Source organism: Carlito syrichta, unplaced genomic scaffold, assembly GCF_000164805.1.
Source record: "Carlito syrichta isolate Samal-C Ts95f unplaced genomic scaffold, Tarsius_syrichta-2.0.1 Scaffold143520, whole genome shotgun sequence".
Lineage (NCBI taxonomy): Eukaryota > Metazoa > Chordata > Mammalia > Primates > Tarsiidae > Carlito > Carlito syrichta.
The window spans coordinates 31,983-47,835 of record NW_007087616.1 but is presented as its reverse complement, the minus strand read 5'-3'; the positions used below and the strand labels follow the sequence as shown (position 1 = coordinate 47,835).

General features: G+C 54.7%; 1 protein-coding gene across 1 annotated transcript in view; it reads left to right on the top strand.

Moving 5' to 3' along the window:
* Positions 1–14,695, top strand: part of FAM178B (family with sequence similarity 178 member B) — a 102,290-nt gene extending 87,595 nt beyond the window's left edge. Inside the window, exons 16-18 of the mRNA XM_021708692.1 lie at positions 12,742–12,819; positions 13,159–13,311; positions 14,663–14,695. Coding sequence (XP_021564367.1) covers positions 12,742–12,819; positions 13,159–13,311; positions 14,663–14,695 — 264 coding nt within the window. The remainder of the gene's footprint in view (positions 1–12,741; positions 12,820–13,158; positions 13,312–14,662) is intronic.
* The last annotated feature ends 1,158 nt before the right edge of the window (positions 14,696–15,853 follow it).

Genomic DNA, 15,853 nt, shown 5'->3' with positions numbered 1-15,853 from the left:
TTCCTGCCAGGCTCATTGCATTTCAGAGCATGTCTGGCAGCAGGCAGAAGAGCCGGGAAGGGGGAGAATTTGAGGACTGTTCTCACACATGTAAAGGAGGCTGGATGACTGGCCCCAAAACAGGAGAGGTCGGTGCATCTTGGCAGAGTCCCCAAAGTGTAGGTGTGCTGGTCCAGGGCAGTGGAGGGATAGATGAGGCAGCTCTCAGAATGCCTTCAATGCAGCCTGAGACTGCCTTAGATCCTGCTGGGCTCCCCTCACTTCTGCCCCCCAAAAGAGAGAGAGCCCAGGCCAGAAGAGGGTGCACAGGTGGAACAAAGTGTGAAATGAACTGTATTCTGTCCCCTGGGTTGCACACTGTTCTGACTGGGAGGGACCAGGTGGGCAGGTGACTAGGCCCCCACTCCCACCTTGGCCAACCGACTCCTCATTAGGCCCGAGCGCGTTTCATCTTCAAAGAGGGTAGATGGGCTACTCACCAGCCAAAAGGAGCCGCAGCGTCATCCGCCCTGTTTTACAGGGAGTGGTGGTCTGGGCTCAGGCTGAGCCTTTCATCCCCAGAGCTCAAAGTCTTTGCCTTTTTATTCCCCACCATTGCACTGGGGAAACTGAGGCCAGAGTGAGGTTGGCCTGAGGCAACCCAGCATGAAGGAAATGGCCACATTCCCAAACTTTGGGGCTGTTGTGCTGTGCTGAGCCCCTGCCTCTCAAAGCCTGCCCATCCCCCAGTCCCCACCCCCCACCCCTGTCTGGGAGATTTCCTGCCCTACACGGCTGGGTCACAGCCCTCCTCCAGCCCTGCAAATAAACACTTCTGCCAGGCTCCTCTCCCCACCTCCTTTCCCTGCCTCCCACCTTGGCCCAAGCTCCTCTCTCCACTGGAAAGTGGTGTGAGAGCTGCTCCCTGGTGCCCAGGGCACAACTTGCTCTCCTTCCTGATCCTGTGGCTTCACAGTTGTTCCTTAACTTGCCTGGTTGTCCAGCTAGGCAGTGGGCACAGCCAGTGTCTCTCAGCGTTGCATTATGCATTTGGTACTGCATGAATGAATGAATGATCAAATGAATGAATGCAAATTTTGACTCCTCTCTCCCTCTCTGAACTCCCTTCTTCCACCCTGTTTTGGCCTTCCACTCTCCTGCCGCCTGCATGCCATCTGACCAGCCTCTGTATGGTGGCTCCGTCGTCTCTTAAGGTACTTGTGTCATTAAGGTGACAAGAATTTATAGTCAGAGCTTCTCCTGCAGGAGCCTTGGATTTCAGAAGTGTTACCTGCAGCTGCTAGGAGAGACCCAATCCACAACACTGTAATTATAAGCTAGTGAGGGAAAGCTAACCACTGAGTACTTTAACAAAAGAAGCAACAAGCTCCTGCTGCAACACTGCCTGGGGGTGGGGAGGTGGAGAGGAGGCCGGGGCAGGTGTGGGTCCCTGTGCTGGCTGTTTGTCCCAGCTTGGTCAAAGTCCTAGCTTAGCAAATCATGGTAGACCTTGTATGGAATATAAAAGCTCCTATGGAATATTCCTGCTTAACAAGCTGATTAGAATACTTTCAGCATTTTAAAGAGCTTCTGGATAAAGAAACTGATGGCTGAGCCCCTTGGTGGTTATCCTTGGCTCTGTGTGTGCCTGATCTGAGCTGAACTCTCCCAGAAAAGAATAAATTCTGGATCGGCGTGATGCATGGGGTGCAGGGTGGTGGTGGTGGGGGGTGGTCTGGTACAGCCCACCTGTTTGGTAGAGGATGTTTTCACAGAGGAGAGTTTTTTTGTTTGTTTTTTGAATCAGAGTCTCACTCTGTCACCCAGGCAAGGCAATCCTTCTGCCTCAGCTTCCTGAGTAGCTGGAACTATAGGCGCGCACCACCATGTTGGGCTAATTTCTTGACTTTCTTGTAGAGATGAGGTCTCGCTATGTTGCCCAGGCTAGTCTCAAACTCCTGGGATCAAGCAATCCTCTTGCCTTGGCCTCCCAAAGTACTGGGATTGATGACAGGTGTAAGCCACCACACCAGCCTCATAGGGAAAAGTTAACACAGGAGAATATGATACTCAGTGTTGCCCTCCAAATACTTCCCTTTGGCCCATGGATACTGACTCTGCAAGAGCCCATTGCATTCATTGCCTTCCCAGCCTTCATTTTCAAGACTGTCCATTTGGCCCAGACAGACAAACGTTGCCTAACTTGACTCAGTTTGCCACTGTTTCCTCAAAGCTAATAGCTCAGCCCTCAAACCCAGAACCAGGGACTTCCTGGGACATTTCATTTTCTTTTACTGACTTGCATAAATCGTATCTGGCCACATGTTGTTTGATTGTGTTCTGTCCAGTCTCAGGGTCATGACTGATATTTTGGTCTTGTCAGAGCTGCCATTGTATAGTATGTTCCTATTTACCACACTTCCCTAGTATTTCTTGATTTTCCTGTGCCTTTTACTATACTGATAGATATACTGAATGGGATTTTTAAATTCCATTTTTCCCCTTAGGGATTTGTGAAGTATATAGAACCAGGATCATTTTTAATTTTATTTTTGAGTCGGGGGTCTTACTCTGTTGCCCAGGCTAGGGTGCAGTGGCATGATCACAGCTCACCACAGCCTCGCCTTCCTGGATTCAGGCGATGCTCACACCTCAACCTCCTGAGTAGCTGGAACTGCAGATACGTTTCACCACACCCAGCTAATTTCTTTTTCTCTTTTTTTTTTAAGAGGTGAGGTCTCACTATGTTGCCCAGGCTGGTCTCGAATTCCTGGACTCAAGCAATCCTCCTTCCTTGGCCTCCCAAAGGGCTGAGATTATAGTCGTGAGCCACTGTACCCAGCTGGAACCAGGATCTTTAATGGTGGGATGGAAATTTTTCCCTAGTTGGTTAGATTTGGGAACTGTGAGGAAGTTAACTATTTCCCGTTGTGTGGCAAGAAAACTAAGGCCACCGGAATTGGGGCAGAATTGAGGCACCAGGAGCCTGGTTCCTATCTCCCTAGGAACTTCTAGGGTGTGTCCTCCTCCCAACCTGCAACATCCTCAAAGGATGACAGCCTGGGATCTCTCAGGATTCTGTCTCTGTGATGGTCCCTGGAGGGGATGCCACTCAGAAGTGGCAGGAGCTGCCTGCAAGTAGCTCTAGTCAACTTCCCCAGGAGGCACACCACTTAAGCTCCCTGCTCTGTGCTCCTGAGACCTGGGGCTGGCTTGTCTGTGTGTGTGTAAAGAGTTTGATTGGGGGTGGATGTATCCTGCCCAGCTTGGGTGATGCTAAACTCAGTCCAAAACTCAGCCCAGCTGCCCTGACTCCACTGAACTCTCTCTGGTGTCTGCCCATCTTGTGCAGAGGGTGTGGCCTACTGTGTGTTTGTGCGTGTGAGCTCGTTTTGTACATCTCCTGTATATCTTTGTGGTGTGGAGCATGTTGATCGAGTTGGCGAACAAGTTTTACTGCTTTTGCTCTGGCTGCTGCGACTGCAGCTGTCTGTCCCTGTGCCCTGCCAACAGCTGCCTTAATGGAGGCTGTGGTGGGGAGAGGCCCTGGCTCTCACTGCGGGACAGGGCAGGGAGGGTGCCGCTGCCTCTGTTCTCTCTTGCGGGCATACTCAACTCCAGCAAGGGGACGTGTGTTTCCTTGGGCACAGGCCACTTGCCCTGTGTTACCCTGAAAGGCAGATGGAGCCTCTGCCCCTACCTCCCCGCTCCCCATGAACTCTGCCTTCTCACTTAAAAGTGCCTATCCCTTCTCTCCTGCCTCCACCCTGCACTGGAGGGAGAGCCCTGCCCCATGGGCCTGGGGACCTCGGTCAGCCCAAGGTCAAGAGGGTTGGGAGGAAACTGACTGGTTTTGAGGAACAGAAAATGGATATTCAGGACTCTTGAATTCCTCCCCTGGCTAGTCTGTGGTTGGTTCTGTCTCATTTCCTCTAAAACGAGGAACATCAGACATCTTTTAAAATAAACCTCAAAGAGGTGGCCTCTGGGAAGCTGACCCTATGGGGAGAGGGGAGACCTCTGCAGATCTGGGAACAGCCAGTACTATTGGGCATCCTAAATCCAGGTAGGGCCTGGGCCCAGGCCAGCTTTGTTTGGGTCCCAGTAATTCTGGCTTCTTTGCAAGTAGATGGATAGGCTTAAAGTGACAGCTAAGCCGGGAGGAAAGGCTTGGAGTCTTCAGGCAGCTTTTGCTCAAGTCCTTGGCAGCATCTGGGCCTGCTCTCAGCTCCACCCCACCCAGGCCCAGTCCTGCTGGGGACCCTCCTGGGTATCACCCCTCCCTGGGCAGGTGACTCCTCAGCTAACATTCTGCCTGGGTCTCTTCATCCTTCAACTCTCCTGGACAGCTCTGTGGATTACCTTCCTCCTGTCTGACTTGGGGAAAATATGTCCTTATTGCCTGTCACATCATACTCAAGCCTGGCCATCCAGAGCCTTGGTCAACTGGCCTTACTTCAGCCACACAGCCTCCCCTGCCTGGCACACCACGACATTGGAATTCAAGTGTGACCGTCTCTCCCAGATACCCTCCATTCTCATGCCCATGCCTTTGCTCCTGTTGCTCCTCCATCCTGTGGTGCCCAGCGTGGATTCCTGTGGGCATTACAGCCCATTCACTCCACCTGTGGCTTGTCTACATGCTTCTTCAGGCACTCAGAGTCGCCTTTGAGTGCTGAGCCAGAGTCTTATCTTACCCTCATCCCCTAGGGTCCCACTGAAATGTTGGGCTCTGAGCAGGTGCGGCCTGCAGGAGCGACCCTTCCCCACCTGTCCTGCACCCAGCCCTGCCCAGCTGTCTCTTCTCCCTTCCAGGCCTGAGCCAGCACAGAGAGTGGGTGGAAGAGCAGGGTTTTCCAAGCCCTGGGTCGAAGAAGCTCAGGCCTCAGCTCCCACCTGTGCACCTCAGGAGGACAGGCCTGAGGGGGAAAGATCCTGCCCATGCTGTCCTTGGTCTGCAGGAGCAGTTCCCAGGCAGACCACAGCCTTCTCAACTCCTCCACACACCACCTTTTCTGTCCCTCTTCCCTGTCTTTGCCAGGCCTCTGGTGATGGAAACACAAACACAAATCCTGAAAAGCCCTGAGACAGCTTGCCAGGCTTAGCTGGATCCAGGGGCTAAACAGTGTCATGAAACCTCAGTGTTGCTCTCGTCACCCCCGGCTCTGCCCTTGGTGCATTCCCAGGCAGGCTCTCCCCTCTGGGTTGTGAGAAACTCCAGGCTTACCTCCTTCCCTCAACAACCCCAACCAGGGGCAAGGAAAGAGCCTCTGTTCTAGCGGCCTCACCAAGGTCCCAGAGTCAGCTATCATTGGCTTGGCCTGGCTCATGTGCCTATCTCTAAGACAGTCACATAACCAGGCTGGCATACAGTGACTGACCAGCCCAGGACATGTGTCTACCCTTCAGTTCAGGGCTAAAGTCACCATCATGGAACAACTTAACCTGGGTATAGGGACAGGAGGCTGGGACACTTACAAAGGAAGGGGAAGGACCCTGGGTGCCCGGAAACCTTGGACATCCACAGCATCCCCTTTGGTTCAGTCACTGGCAGTGGCCTTATGCTCTGGTATCCCCAGGAAGCATAAGGAGAGCAGTGTTTTTCAGGCTCTGGAGGTGCCAACATCCCAGGAGACAATTCAGTAAGTGAGAAAGAGAAGAAAGAGAAGAGCGATGCCATGGCTTTTGAGGAAATGGCTTTTGAGGAAACCATTGTTCTGTGAGGATGGCGATACAGGCACCCTGGCTGGTGTCAGTGGCTCCCTCCTGCACCCTCACTCGTACGCACACAGGGATGCACACGTGCACACACATACTGGCATAGACTCTCACACGTACACACCAAGAATCTGGTCCCTCTCTGGGCAGCCAGCAGAGCTGGGCTTTCCGGTCCAGATCCCCCTGGGGTCAAGGTCTCTTGTCACAGCTGAAGGAGCAGGAAGAGCCCGCCAGTCCCTGCCTGTCATTTCTCCTGCCCCCACTGCCAGCAGGAAGCTGGAGAGGAAGGGTGGGCTGGGTGAGAGCACTCTAGCAAGGATTTTCCTACAGTGCTTTGGTTCCTTCCACCAGCAGACAGAGGAACAGGTCAGACGCTATGAAATAACCTCCCTGTAGCAGATCCATGGGGATACAAAGTGCTCAGCCTGCCCGCTGTTGTCCCAGCCCCTATTTCTTTCCCACTCCAGCACCACTGTACCATCACCTCCTCAATACCTCACTATCCTCAGTACCAAGAGCCAGAGCCTGGGCTGCTCAGGATTCGGTCCCAAGTTCAGGATAGAGCTTAAAAGACAGCCCCACTGTGAGGGGGTCTTAGATTTCTGAACTCACTCTCTGGGAATATAGAGGTACGGTTGAGGGATCCTGTTCCCAGGAAGTGGAGGCTGTGGAAGCATGCTGAGCCTCGGAGTCCTCCACAGCCTGGGAAGAGACATCCTGCCTCTCTGACCAGTAGAGCCCTGAGAGCAACTTTCTATGCAGCAGCTGTTCCCAGCAGCTGAACCGGAAGTCCTGTTCCTGTCCAGATGCTGCCAGCCTGTCTCCCATCACCCTGAGCTGGCCTTTTCCCTGCTCCATGTTTAGGGATCCACCCACCCCCATGCCCAAACAGGTATTTTCACTTACAGAATTGAGTGTCCTGCCTGGCAAACCCTGAGGTAAGTCTGGCAGGCCCTGCCTGTGATGTCTGCTCTGTGGCCTCTTGGCCTTGTGTCTTCAGGGATCCCAGGTTAGGAAGAGGTATTGTATCACCAGCCTCATTTCTTGCCAGAACTTATGACGGGTGACCTGCCAGAGTCACTTCCCAAGTCAGCTTTCCTTTGGGAGCAGAACTCTAGATGCAGCCCTCAGCTCTCTTCTTTAGCGCCTGCGAAAGCCAAGTTCGGGGGATGTGACCCTGGAGCAGGAGCTGCCTGGACAAGGGGAGTAGGTCATGTGGCTTGCTCATGGGGGCAAGGAAGAAATGGCAGCCTAGCGATGATGGCCAGGGCCACACTCCAGGATGGGTTCAGATGGGATGTACCTAGAGGAATGTTTCCCCTGCCATCTGGTGTTCTAGTGGACATCCCAGCCAGATGAGCCCTGGCTGTCTCCCCAGACTGCTTCTCTTGGCAGGTGGACTGAGTAGCCCTACTTCAGGATTACCCAAGGCTAATTGTTGTTGGAGTACCTGGACTGTGCCCTTGGGACTCAGGCTTCAAAGAACATTCCTCATCCACCCCGGGGGAGCAGCCTTAGCTTCACCTTCTCCTGCCTCTAGAATGCCTGTGGGCCTTGCTTCAGGGTGCAGAAGGGCTTTGCTATCTTCCAATGGCGATGTTCATGATGTCAGTCCCCGTTAGAGACACCCCCTCTACCTACACACACGAACACACTCAGGGAGCTCATCTTGCTGAAGGCTGAGAGCCCAGACATCTGCTTCTGGACGACACCTGTCCCTATGCATGTCATGCACATAAGGGAAGCTCTCTGAGCCTCAGCTTCTGCATCTGCTGAAAGTAGGGGTCACGGGCCCTCTCTGCATGCCCCACTGGGTAGGGATACTGTGAAGTAGTGCTATGTAGGTTTAAATGTATCAAAAATGTGGGGAGGAAGATGATGATTTCGCTCTAGCTTTGGGTCTGAAATGGCCTGCGGTGACCAGAAGCTTCAGTCTTTCCCAGACTAGACTGGTTCTAGAGTTGATTTCACGACGTGCGCTTGCATCTCCGTCCCATGCATGGCAATGGCACCAGGGCAGAATTCTCCTGGGGTCTGTGGTAGGGCTGGTCTGGACCTCCAGGCCCTTGAGATTGGGCCGAGAGCAGTTCAGCCAGATTAGGGCCGAATGTGTGTTCCTCAGGGTGGCCTCCACCCAGGGCCTGTGAGCATGGTTGAGGCAAAAATGAAGCTGCTCCAGGGTCCTGGGGCCCCAGACAGGGAGCCAGGGCACAAGCAGGCATTCAGGGCCCGCTTCCTGAGTGAGAAGCAGGGACACTTGTAGGGTGAACCCCTAGGCCCCAGCAGCCTGGCTGGGAAAGCCATGTCCTTTGGGCATGTCTTAGCACTTCTCAACAGGTGTTCCTAGGTCAACCTTAGTTTTTCCCCCACAACAGCTGCCCCAGAGCCTGGCTGGACCTGCTCCCAAAGGGTCCTCCTGCCAATGGCAAGATCTGCCCTACCCACCCTGTCTGGCAGCCTCCAGGGAAAGGGCTTGGTTTGAAGACTTGCCCAGGGTAAGAGTGGATTCTTGGTCATGACCCGAGGTGGGAGAAACCATGATGTTCTGGCCAGAGTGCGTAGCTTCCTGGGAGGGCATCTCCCTCCTCCTTTCCTACCCTTCTTCAGCGTAAATAACCCAGGCCGCAGCCTGCTCCCTTGGCATTAACTAGAGGGGAATTTTTCTAGAGGATGAAGTTCCTGGGAAATGTCCACCCTTTCTCTCTTTTGTCTTATGACAAAAGCACTGCTAATAGGCCCCGCTTGACCTGGGACACTTAGCTGAGGGTTCCTGGGGTCAGAACTAGCTACATCAGAACATGGGTACATTGACCTTCCCCTCCTCTGGTGACAGTCCCATTAGGCCTTAGGCCGTCTGCTATCACTCATCCTTGTCATCCTTCCCAGGGGGAGGGCATGGCCCACTTTAGGGCTCTAGAGCCGGGAATAAGGGATCCTGTGCAGAACTTCTGAGAAAAGCCAGCCCGCCAAACTCTGGGGAGAGACCCAGAAAACAGAAGCTGTGGGCCTTGCTGGCAGCTTAAGCAGGGGACCGTCCCGGCTTGTCTCATCGATAGTGGGTTCAGACACGTCCCATTCCTCACCCTCAGACTCTGCCTCTCCCAACGTTGTTGACTGAGGTTTCCGGGTCCTATCTCCCATTGGGCCTTTCCGGCCTCAATTTACGCGTAGTGGGGGAGGAACTGGGCCACCCTAGTTGGTAAGGCCTCATCTTCAGACAAGGTCCTGAGGCCTGGAGAAGTGTAGCCCCCGACCACCTACGGTGGACTAACCCTGAAACCACACAGGCTTTCCCCGCACAGCTAGTAGTCCTAAGAGACCTGGAGTGGAAGGCTGGGCACAGTGGCTCATGCCTATAATCCCAGCAATTCGGGAGGCTGAGGCAGGAGGATTGCTTGAGCCCAGGCATTTGAGACTTGAAAGGGCCTCCCACAGGCTTTTGGAAGGGCTACCATGTATTCCCAGAAGTGGAGGAAATAGGTAGGCAGAGAGCACAGTCTGCTCAGCCTCCTATTTCTGCCTCTTGAAAGGGAAGATGGAGCCCCTTGTCTCTGCAGTGCCAGCCAGGACAGAAGCAAATTTGCTAAGTTCAGGCATTGGTCACACTGCGAAGACAGCAGGAAACCCAGCTCTCACACCTGCCTGTTTACTTCTTGTCCTACTGGGAATGGCCCAGTGGTTCGCCCACCCCTGGCTACGCTGCACGCTCTTCTGGGCCTGCCTCTGTCCTCTGACCGGTTGATGCTTTAGAGGAGGGAGACTCAGGTTCTGCCTGCCCCTAGCTACAGAGCCAGCAGTTTCTGCTGAGGTTTTGCTCCTCTGACATTCACACAAATAGGCAGAGGAGTCTGGGGGAAAGGTGGGGACAGGATTATACCCTTCACCCTTTGGACAGGATCATACGCTCTCCTACCTCTTTGCACCTCTGAGACCAGGAGTCTTGGGGAAATGAAAAGCGGAGACAGAATTCTGGGAGTTTCCTATGCCAATAGTGAAGGCTTTTTCCAAAAACACTCCTGGGCACTCAGAGGTGCTCCAGGGAAGGGAGTCTTCACAGCTCTACCTTTGTCATGACTTGTGGCTACAGATGGAGACTTCGACTGGGTCAAAGTGTTCCTTAAAGGGCCTCTTCTCACCTGAGTCCAACTACAGGGAGCACCTCTGAATGTCAGGGAAAACATTCACCCAATTCACCCAGCCTGCGGGCAGTGGCAGGCATATTCTTTTCCCTTTGGAAAAAACAGCTTATACAATGTGACTAGCAGGGCTTTCCTTGGGACTACCATTTCCTACTATCCGCCCCTCTCCAAAGTAAATAAATAAGTAAATTACATGTTTGGAATTGTTTTCCTGGGATTTTCCCTGCAGATTCAGTGATGGGAATCAGCATAAGAAGCAAGTTGTGAAACCCGTAAATCCCCACTGCATGGGGTAAATACCGCTGACAGATTTTCCTTCCTGGTATTCCTCCAGAGCATTCCTCGGATCCCAAGGCCCACCCTCACCACGCCTCCTCCTGGAGGAGAAGTTCTACAGCCTAGCCTATGCAATTCAAAGACCTCCACCAGTGAGCCTGTGGGCAGAGCGGGCCAAGGGGCTATGCCTCTTAGAATGTTTACAAGAGAATATTTACAAGTGAAAGGTCTGAGAGGTGCCAGTCCCCCTTTTTCCCCTCCCAGGCCACATGTCCTCCCCTGCGGACAGCCCAGGGTGCCTTCCCCAGCCATCCTTGACCAATGGCCCCATCGCCTATGGATGTTTTCTTTGGCATCTCTGCCACCTCCCCCCATCAGCTTGTTCAACGCCAAGTGCTTTACCCTCTCAAAAAGGAGCCTCAGCTTCTTTTCAAGGTCATGTCCCTCTTCCTTGTCCCACACCCACCCAAACCCAGTTAGGTTCCGTGAGTTATAATTGCAGTAAGTTGTTAAAAATTCAAACATCAACTCGCAATGGATTCTCTTTATATGAGTAAAGCACACACACTGTAGAGAAATCACCTGCTTCCCCCAGGTGTCCGCAATCTGTCCCACAGCTCTCTGCTGCCAGCCCTGTCCCCAGGTCACCCCTCTCCCATCTCTGCTCCAACCCAGCTGGCCACCTGACTATTTAGCCCCCCAATGTGCCCTGCCTCTGTTTCTTACATCAGCCTTTAAGAGCTGTCTGGTGTTGTAATCTGCCCGTTCCACCCCCACAGAGCCATCTTTGCCTCAAATCCTACTGTTCCTTTGAGGCTCACTTGAGCTTAGTCACTTCTTCCCTGAAGCCTCTAAGTTACACCCCATTCCTCCCCCCCAAAAAAACCTAGAAGGATCATTTCTCCTTTTGGCCCATGGGGAAGCTGAGGTCCTATATTTGTTGACTAAATTATTGCCTTCCTGAAGCACCTCTCTCCCTCTAATGTCTGAGTATGTATGTGTCGCCGTGGCATAGTCAGGGTACAGGGTCTGGTGTGCAGGTCTGAGCCTGCTTTATGAGAAGGGGCAATGAGCTGTTGCCCTGACAGCAAAGGCTGGAAGGAGTCCCAAAGGCTGTGGACCCTCCCTAGGGCAAAGCCAGGCTAGAGGGAAGGGGAGCCCAAGGCACCACAGACATGATCCACAGGGTAAGTGGTGGCTTGCCAGCCCACCAGCCTGGTAGGTGACATGGACATCCACAGGCAGCTGCAGGAATCCGGCAAGGAGCTGGGCTTCAGGGAGGCTGGGTCTTCCCCACCCTAGGGCAGTTCTCCTAGAGGCACACCCAGCGGCACACCTGGATTTTCTGTGCCTGTGTCCTCTCTGTGCCCACTGTGTGCAGGGCCACCCAATCTGGCCAGCCTGTGGAGTCAGGTCACCTGTGGTCCTTAGCTGTTGTGCTGAAGAATAGGCTGGGTCCTGGGCAGGGCCAGGTACTGCTGCCGGGGGCCCCAGGTGGCCTCTGTCCTCAGGATTTTGCACCGTGATATTTGGGTTTAAGAAGTCAGTTGATAGTGCCAAGTCTGGTGCCCTCGGAAATGTTCTGGATTCTGTCCTAAGGAGGTCCCTGTCACCATTTCTTAGGCACTGCCTGTGCTGGGGCAGAGGGGGCCTTACTCCGGTTCTGAGCTCCAACCCCACTCTCACCTGCCAGCCATCTCTTGAGCCTACCACCCCTAGCCCTCACCCCATCCTCAGGGCTGCTTATCTGCTACCCTCTGATCCCAGACATGAAGAGTCTCGGGAGCAGGAGCCTCTGATGGGGCGGGTATGCTTGCAGACGGCAGTTGAGAGTGCCGGGCAGGCTGTCCTCCCATCAGGAGCCTCATCTGCTCTGGGATGCTCCCGGTAGCTCATTTTCTCCAAACAGCAGGTGACTGTCCCATAAATGGATGGGGACCAACAGAGTCCAAGGTACCCTGGGATCAGTCCATTCTCTGACCAGATGGAACTGGCCTGTGTCCTGTTTTAACCTCTGAGAGTATCTAGTGGGCAGAATGGGGGTGGAGTTGGTGGGTGAGCTGTACAAATGCTCTACTCAAACCATCTCCCACCTGCTTCCCTTCTCTTCCTTGTGGTGCTTCACTGAGGGGCAGGCAGAATCCAGGAGCTGTGCACCCGTGGCCCATGAGGGCTCCCATGCTATTGCATGGAGGCACCCTGGTAGCATTGCCCACAGGTGTGGGTGCCTTAGGAAACAGAGATTGCAGAGTTCAGAGTGGATGGGTCCTCTCCCCAGAGGGCTCTCTCTGCTGGAGCCCTAGATGAGGCCGGGGATAGTGTGGGCTTCTGGACAGCAGAGACTCCTTTCTCTGAAGGAAGGGAGGGATAGTCCTTCATCAGAGGGAAAGCTGCTAGAGCCCGTTGGGAGGATTCACAGCTCTGAGTGAGTGGGGCCCAGAGCCTGGCTCTCCCTGGCCTTCCTTGAAGAAGCCTCCTTGGAAACTCACTGGAAGCCTAGGGGTGGGCTGAGTCATCCTTGTTGTAACCCCCCGCCCCCCCCCACCCCACTGGGCCTGAGAGTGAGAAGTAGCCACAGTGCTGTCCTGGGGCAGAGTTAGGGAAGCATCTCTTGCTGTGCTCTCTCTAGGCCTGCTACCTGTGCCACAGCCTTCTGACATTGGCCGGCGTGGTGGTCAGCTGCCAGAACATTACTTCAGACCAGTGGGTGAGTCTCTTAAGGGACAGGGACGAGGGTGCCTCGCTGTGTCTTCACCAAGGGTGGGCCCAGCCCACTATCAAGAACTGCAAAGAGTGGGAGGCTGAGAAGGAACTGGCCTATGGGCCAGGGCCTCTTCCTTCCCACAGTCCCACGAGCCGTTCCCAAGGGATACTGACCCATGCCCCCAGCAATGGCACTGGCCCTCTTCTCCTGTTCCTGTTCTACTTCTGAGCAGTCACTCTGACGTGCCCGGCCCTTTCTCGGCCTTTTCCTCCCCCTGCCTCCTTTGGCTGTGCCTGGCCCGTGCCACACCCTCTCCCTCAGCCTCCACGTCCGCCTCTGCAGGGTCAGCTGCAGCTGCTGTGCATGCAGTTGGACCGTCACATCGGCACCCACATCCGGGAGAGCCCCCAGGCCATGCACCGCACCATACTCAAGGACCTGGCCACCCAGACCTACATCCGTTGGCAGGAGCTGCTGACCCACTGCCAGTCCCAGGTGGCACCCCCTCCAGCCTCCAGACCTGGGAGGGGAGGGAAGTGGTCAGGCAGGGCTGACCAGAGCCAGCAGCGTGTCCACCCCCGCTGCAGCTGCTGAGCTCCTGGCCGGGACATGGGTGTGGAGGGCAAAGTGGGGGAGGGAGGGGATACCTCGGGGGCCCTTCCTCATTCTTATCAAGAATCCGATGCTCCAGCTTGGCTAGGATGAGGGGACACAAAGAAGCCTACTCCTGAGCAAAGGCAAAGAAAAACAGCCTGGAGTGGGAAGAGCCGGGGCGGGGAGTACCAGTTTGTCACGAGCAGTGCCTGGAAGGGACACAGAAAGAGTACCAGAGGCACCAGCTGTCCACCGTCTGCCCACTTGTCCTGCAGGCCTAAGGCTGGCCTCCTACTCTGTTAGGAGGAATGTTCCCGGGCTGCCCTGGTCCCCTCCAGCTCCCAAATTTTCTCAGACCCTCTAGGTATAATATCCATAGCTAATATGAATTGAAGACCCATTTCTGTGACAACCCCCAGGTACAGTTAGGAGCCCCTTTTACAGATGAGCAAACTAACCAGAGGCGCTGAGAGGTTAAATGGCTTGCCCCGTCACGCAGGAAGCGCATGTGAATGTCAGAATCAGGGCCCAGAGCCAACCTGACTCCCAAGCTTGGCCACCTCACTTCAGTCCAAGCCCTACTCTGCCGGCTTCCCTTCTGGCCTCAGTGTCTCCAGCAAGGAAGGGAAGAGCTTGCAAGCAACACCGCACTGGGCTGCTTGAGGGCTCTTCCCTTCCTGATCCCCCAGCCCCTGATGGAGACTAACAGAGCCTGAGGAGAACCGTTCCGCCTGCCAGTGCTCCTCAGCTGTCAACTTGCCTCTTCTCTGACTCCTCTCTTGTCCTTCCCCCTGTAACCTCTGACTTGGGGCTGACACATTGGCCACAGGCTGTGGCTTGGGTCTCAGATTTCGCAAGTCTCTGAGAAAGCTGGAGAGCAAACCTCACCCTCAAGCCCCAAGGAACTAGATCACACTAGTCTCTGGCGGGAAGCAGTGTGTTTGTCATGAAAAGAAGGAAAAGTGACTTGTGGCCTCCAGGAGCCAGAGTGCTGGCACCGCCGTCCTTTCACACTCCCTGGGCCTGCGGGCAGTGAGTAGAGGGATCCCTGCAGACCACTTGATGGTCAGGCGGCCTGTTGGCCAGCTGTGCCCTCACTGGACCTGTGGACCCTGGGAGTGTTGCCCGCTCAGCGCCTGGCATGGAAGAGGCCTGTGATGGGTGTTGAGTGGTCGCTGCAGTCCAGGGAGCTCAAGGCAGCAAGCAACCCTTGGGCCCAGACCATCTCAGCCTGCCCTTTCCCTTGCTGCAGGCCCAGTACTTCAGACCCTGGAAAAACATCTAGAGGAGCGGGCGCCCAGCAGTCCTGGGCTCAAGGAACTCGAGAAAGAAGCAAGGCCAGAGGAGGCCCAGATGCTAACCAACCTGATAAATCCACGGCCTGCCCCTGGCCCCAACCCTGCATGAGATCAGCCTCTCCTGGCCTGGCCCACCCCTTAGCTCTCCTCCCCTCCCGGCCATCTCCTCTTCCCTAAGGTCTTTGTCTCCATAGCTCTGGTTTCTCTGGGCCTTCTGGGCCTCTGTCCTCCCCACCCTCCTTCCTCTCTCTCTCTCACTAATGTAAGGTTTCTTTGTGCACATTAAAGTCTTATTTCAGCATCAGTGGTTGAGAAGACTTCCTTCAATCCCTGTCCTCAGGGCTCGTGCCCAGTGTCCAGTCTCCAGATCCCTCTGCTAGTGTTCCACTGAGTTCTCACCTCAGACAGTTACGGGCCTGGGGCCCGGGCCTCGCCCCTGAAGCACAGGGCTGTTGATCTCCAGGGAGGAGCGTTTATCCCTGTGGCCACAGTGTCCCCAGAGCTGTCAGAAACCCAGGAGCGAGGCACATTTGTTTTGACCCAGTCTGGGACCACTCCTCACTCCCCGCCCCTGCCGGGGAGGATACACCGAATGAAATGGCAGATTAAGGCTGTAATTACACTTAATTCAGTTTATTGTTGAGTTCTGAAAGCAACTCCCCAGACTTAGGTGTGGGGGTGGGTCCAAAAGACAGTTCCAGATGCTGCTTTTGGTTTCCCTGGAACTTGTTCCCTATCAGTTCACGGGACCTGGTTCCTAATAGAGTACTGGGTATCTTTGGCCTGAACCACTTGAGGAGTGAGAGGGCCCCTGGGCGTCAACTCTGTCCACTCCTCCAACCTTGAGAATCTCTATCTAGTCTCTGACCTCTCCTGACTTTCTGGGTTGGGATGGGGTTTTGGAGGGGGCACAAGAGGCAGCGAGGCGCGGCAGAGGATTATCCCTGCCAAACTGGCTTGCGCCCACTCCTCAGCTCCACCCTGAATGTCTACCAACGGAATGTCCCCATGGCCGCCGCATAGAACTTTCTCGGTTTCTGTCAGACGTCTCCTTTGCTTTCATGCACAGGAGTAGGGTAAGGCAGGAGCACTAGGAGAGAGAGTCCCCCAAAATAAAGGGCCTTCAGGCTAAGTGACCCAGTGTG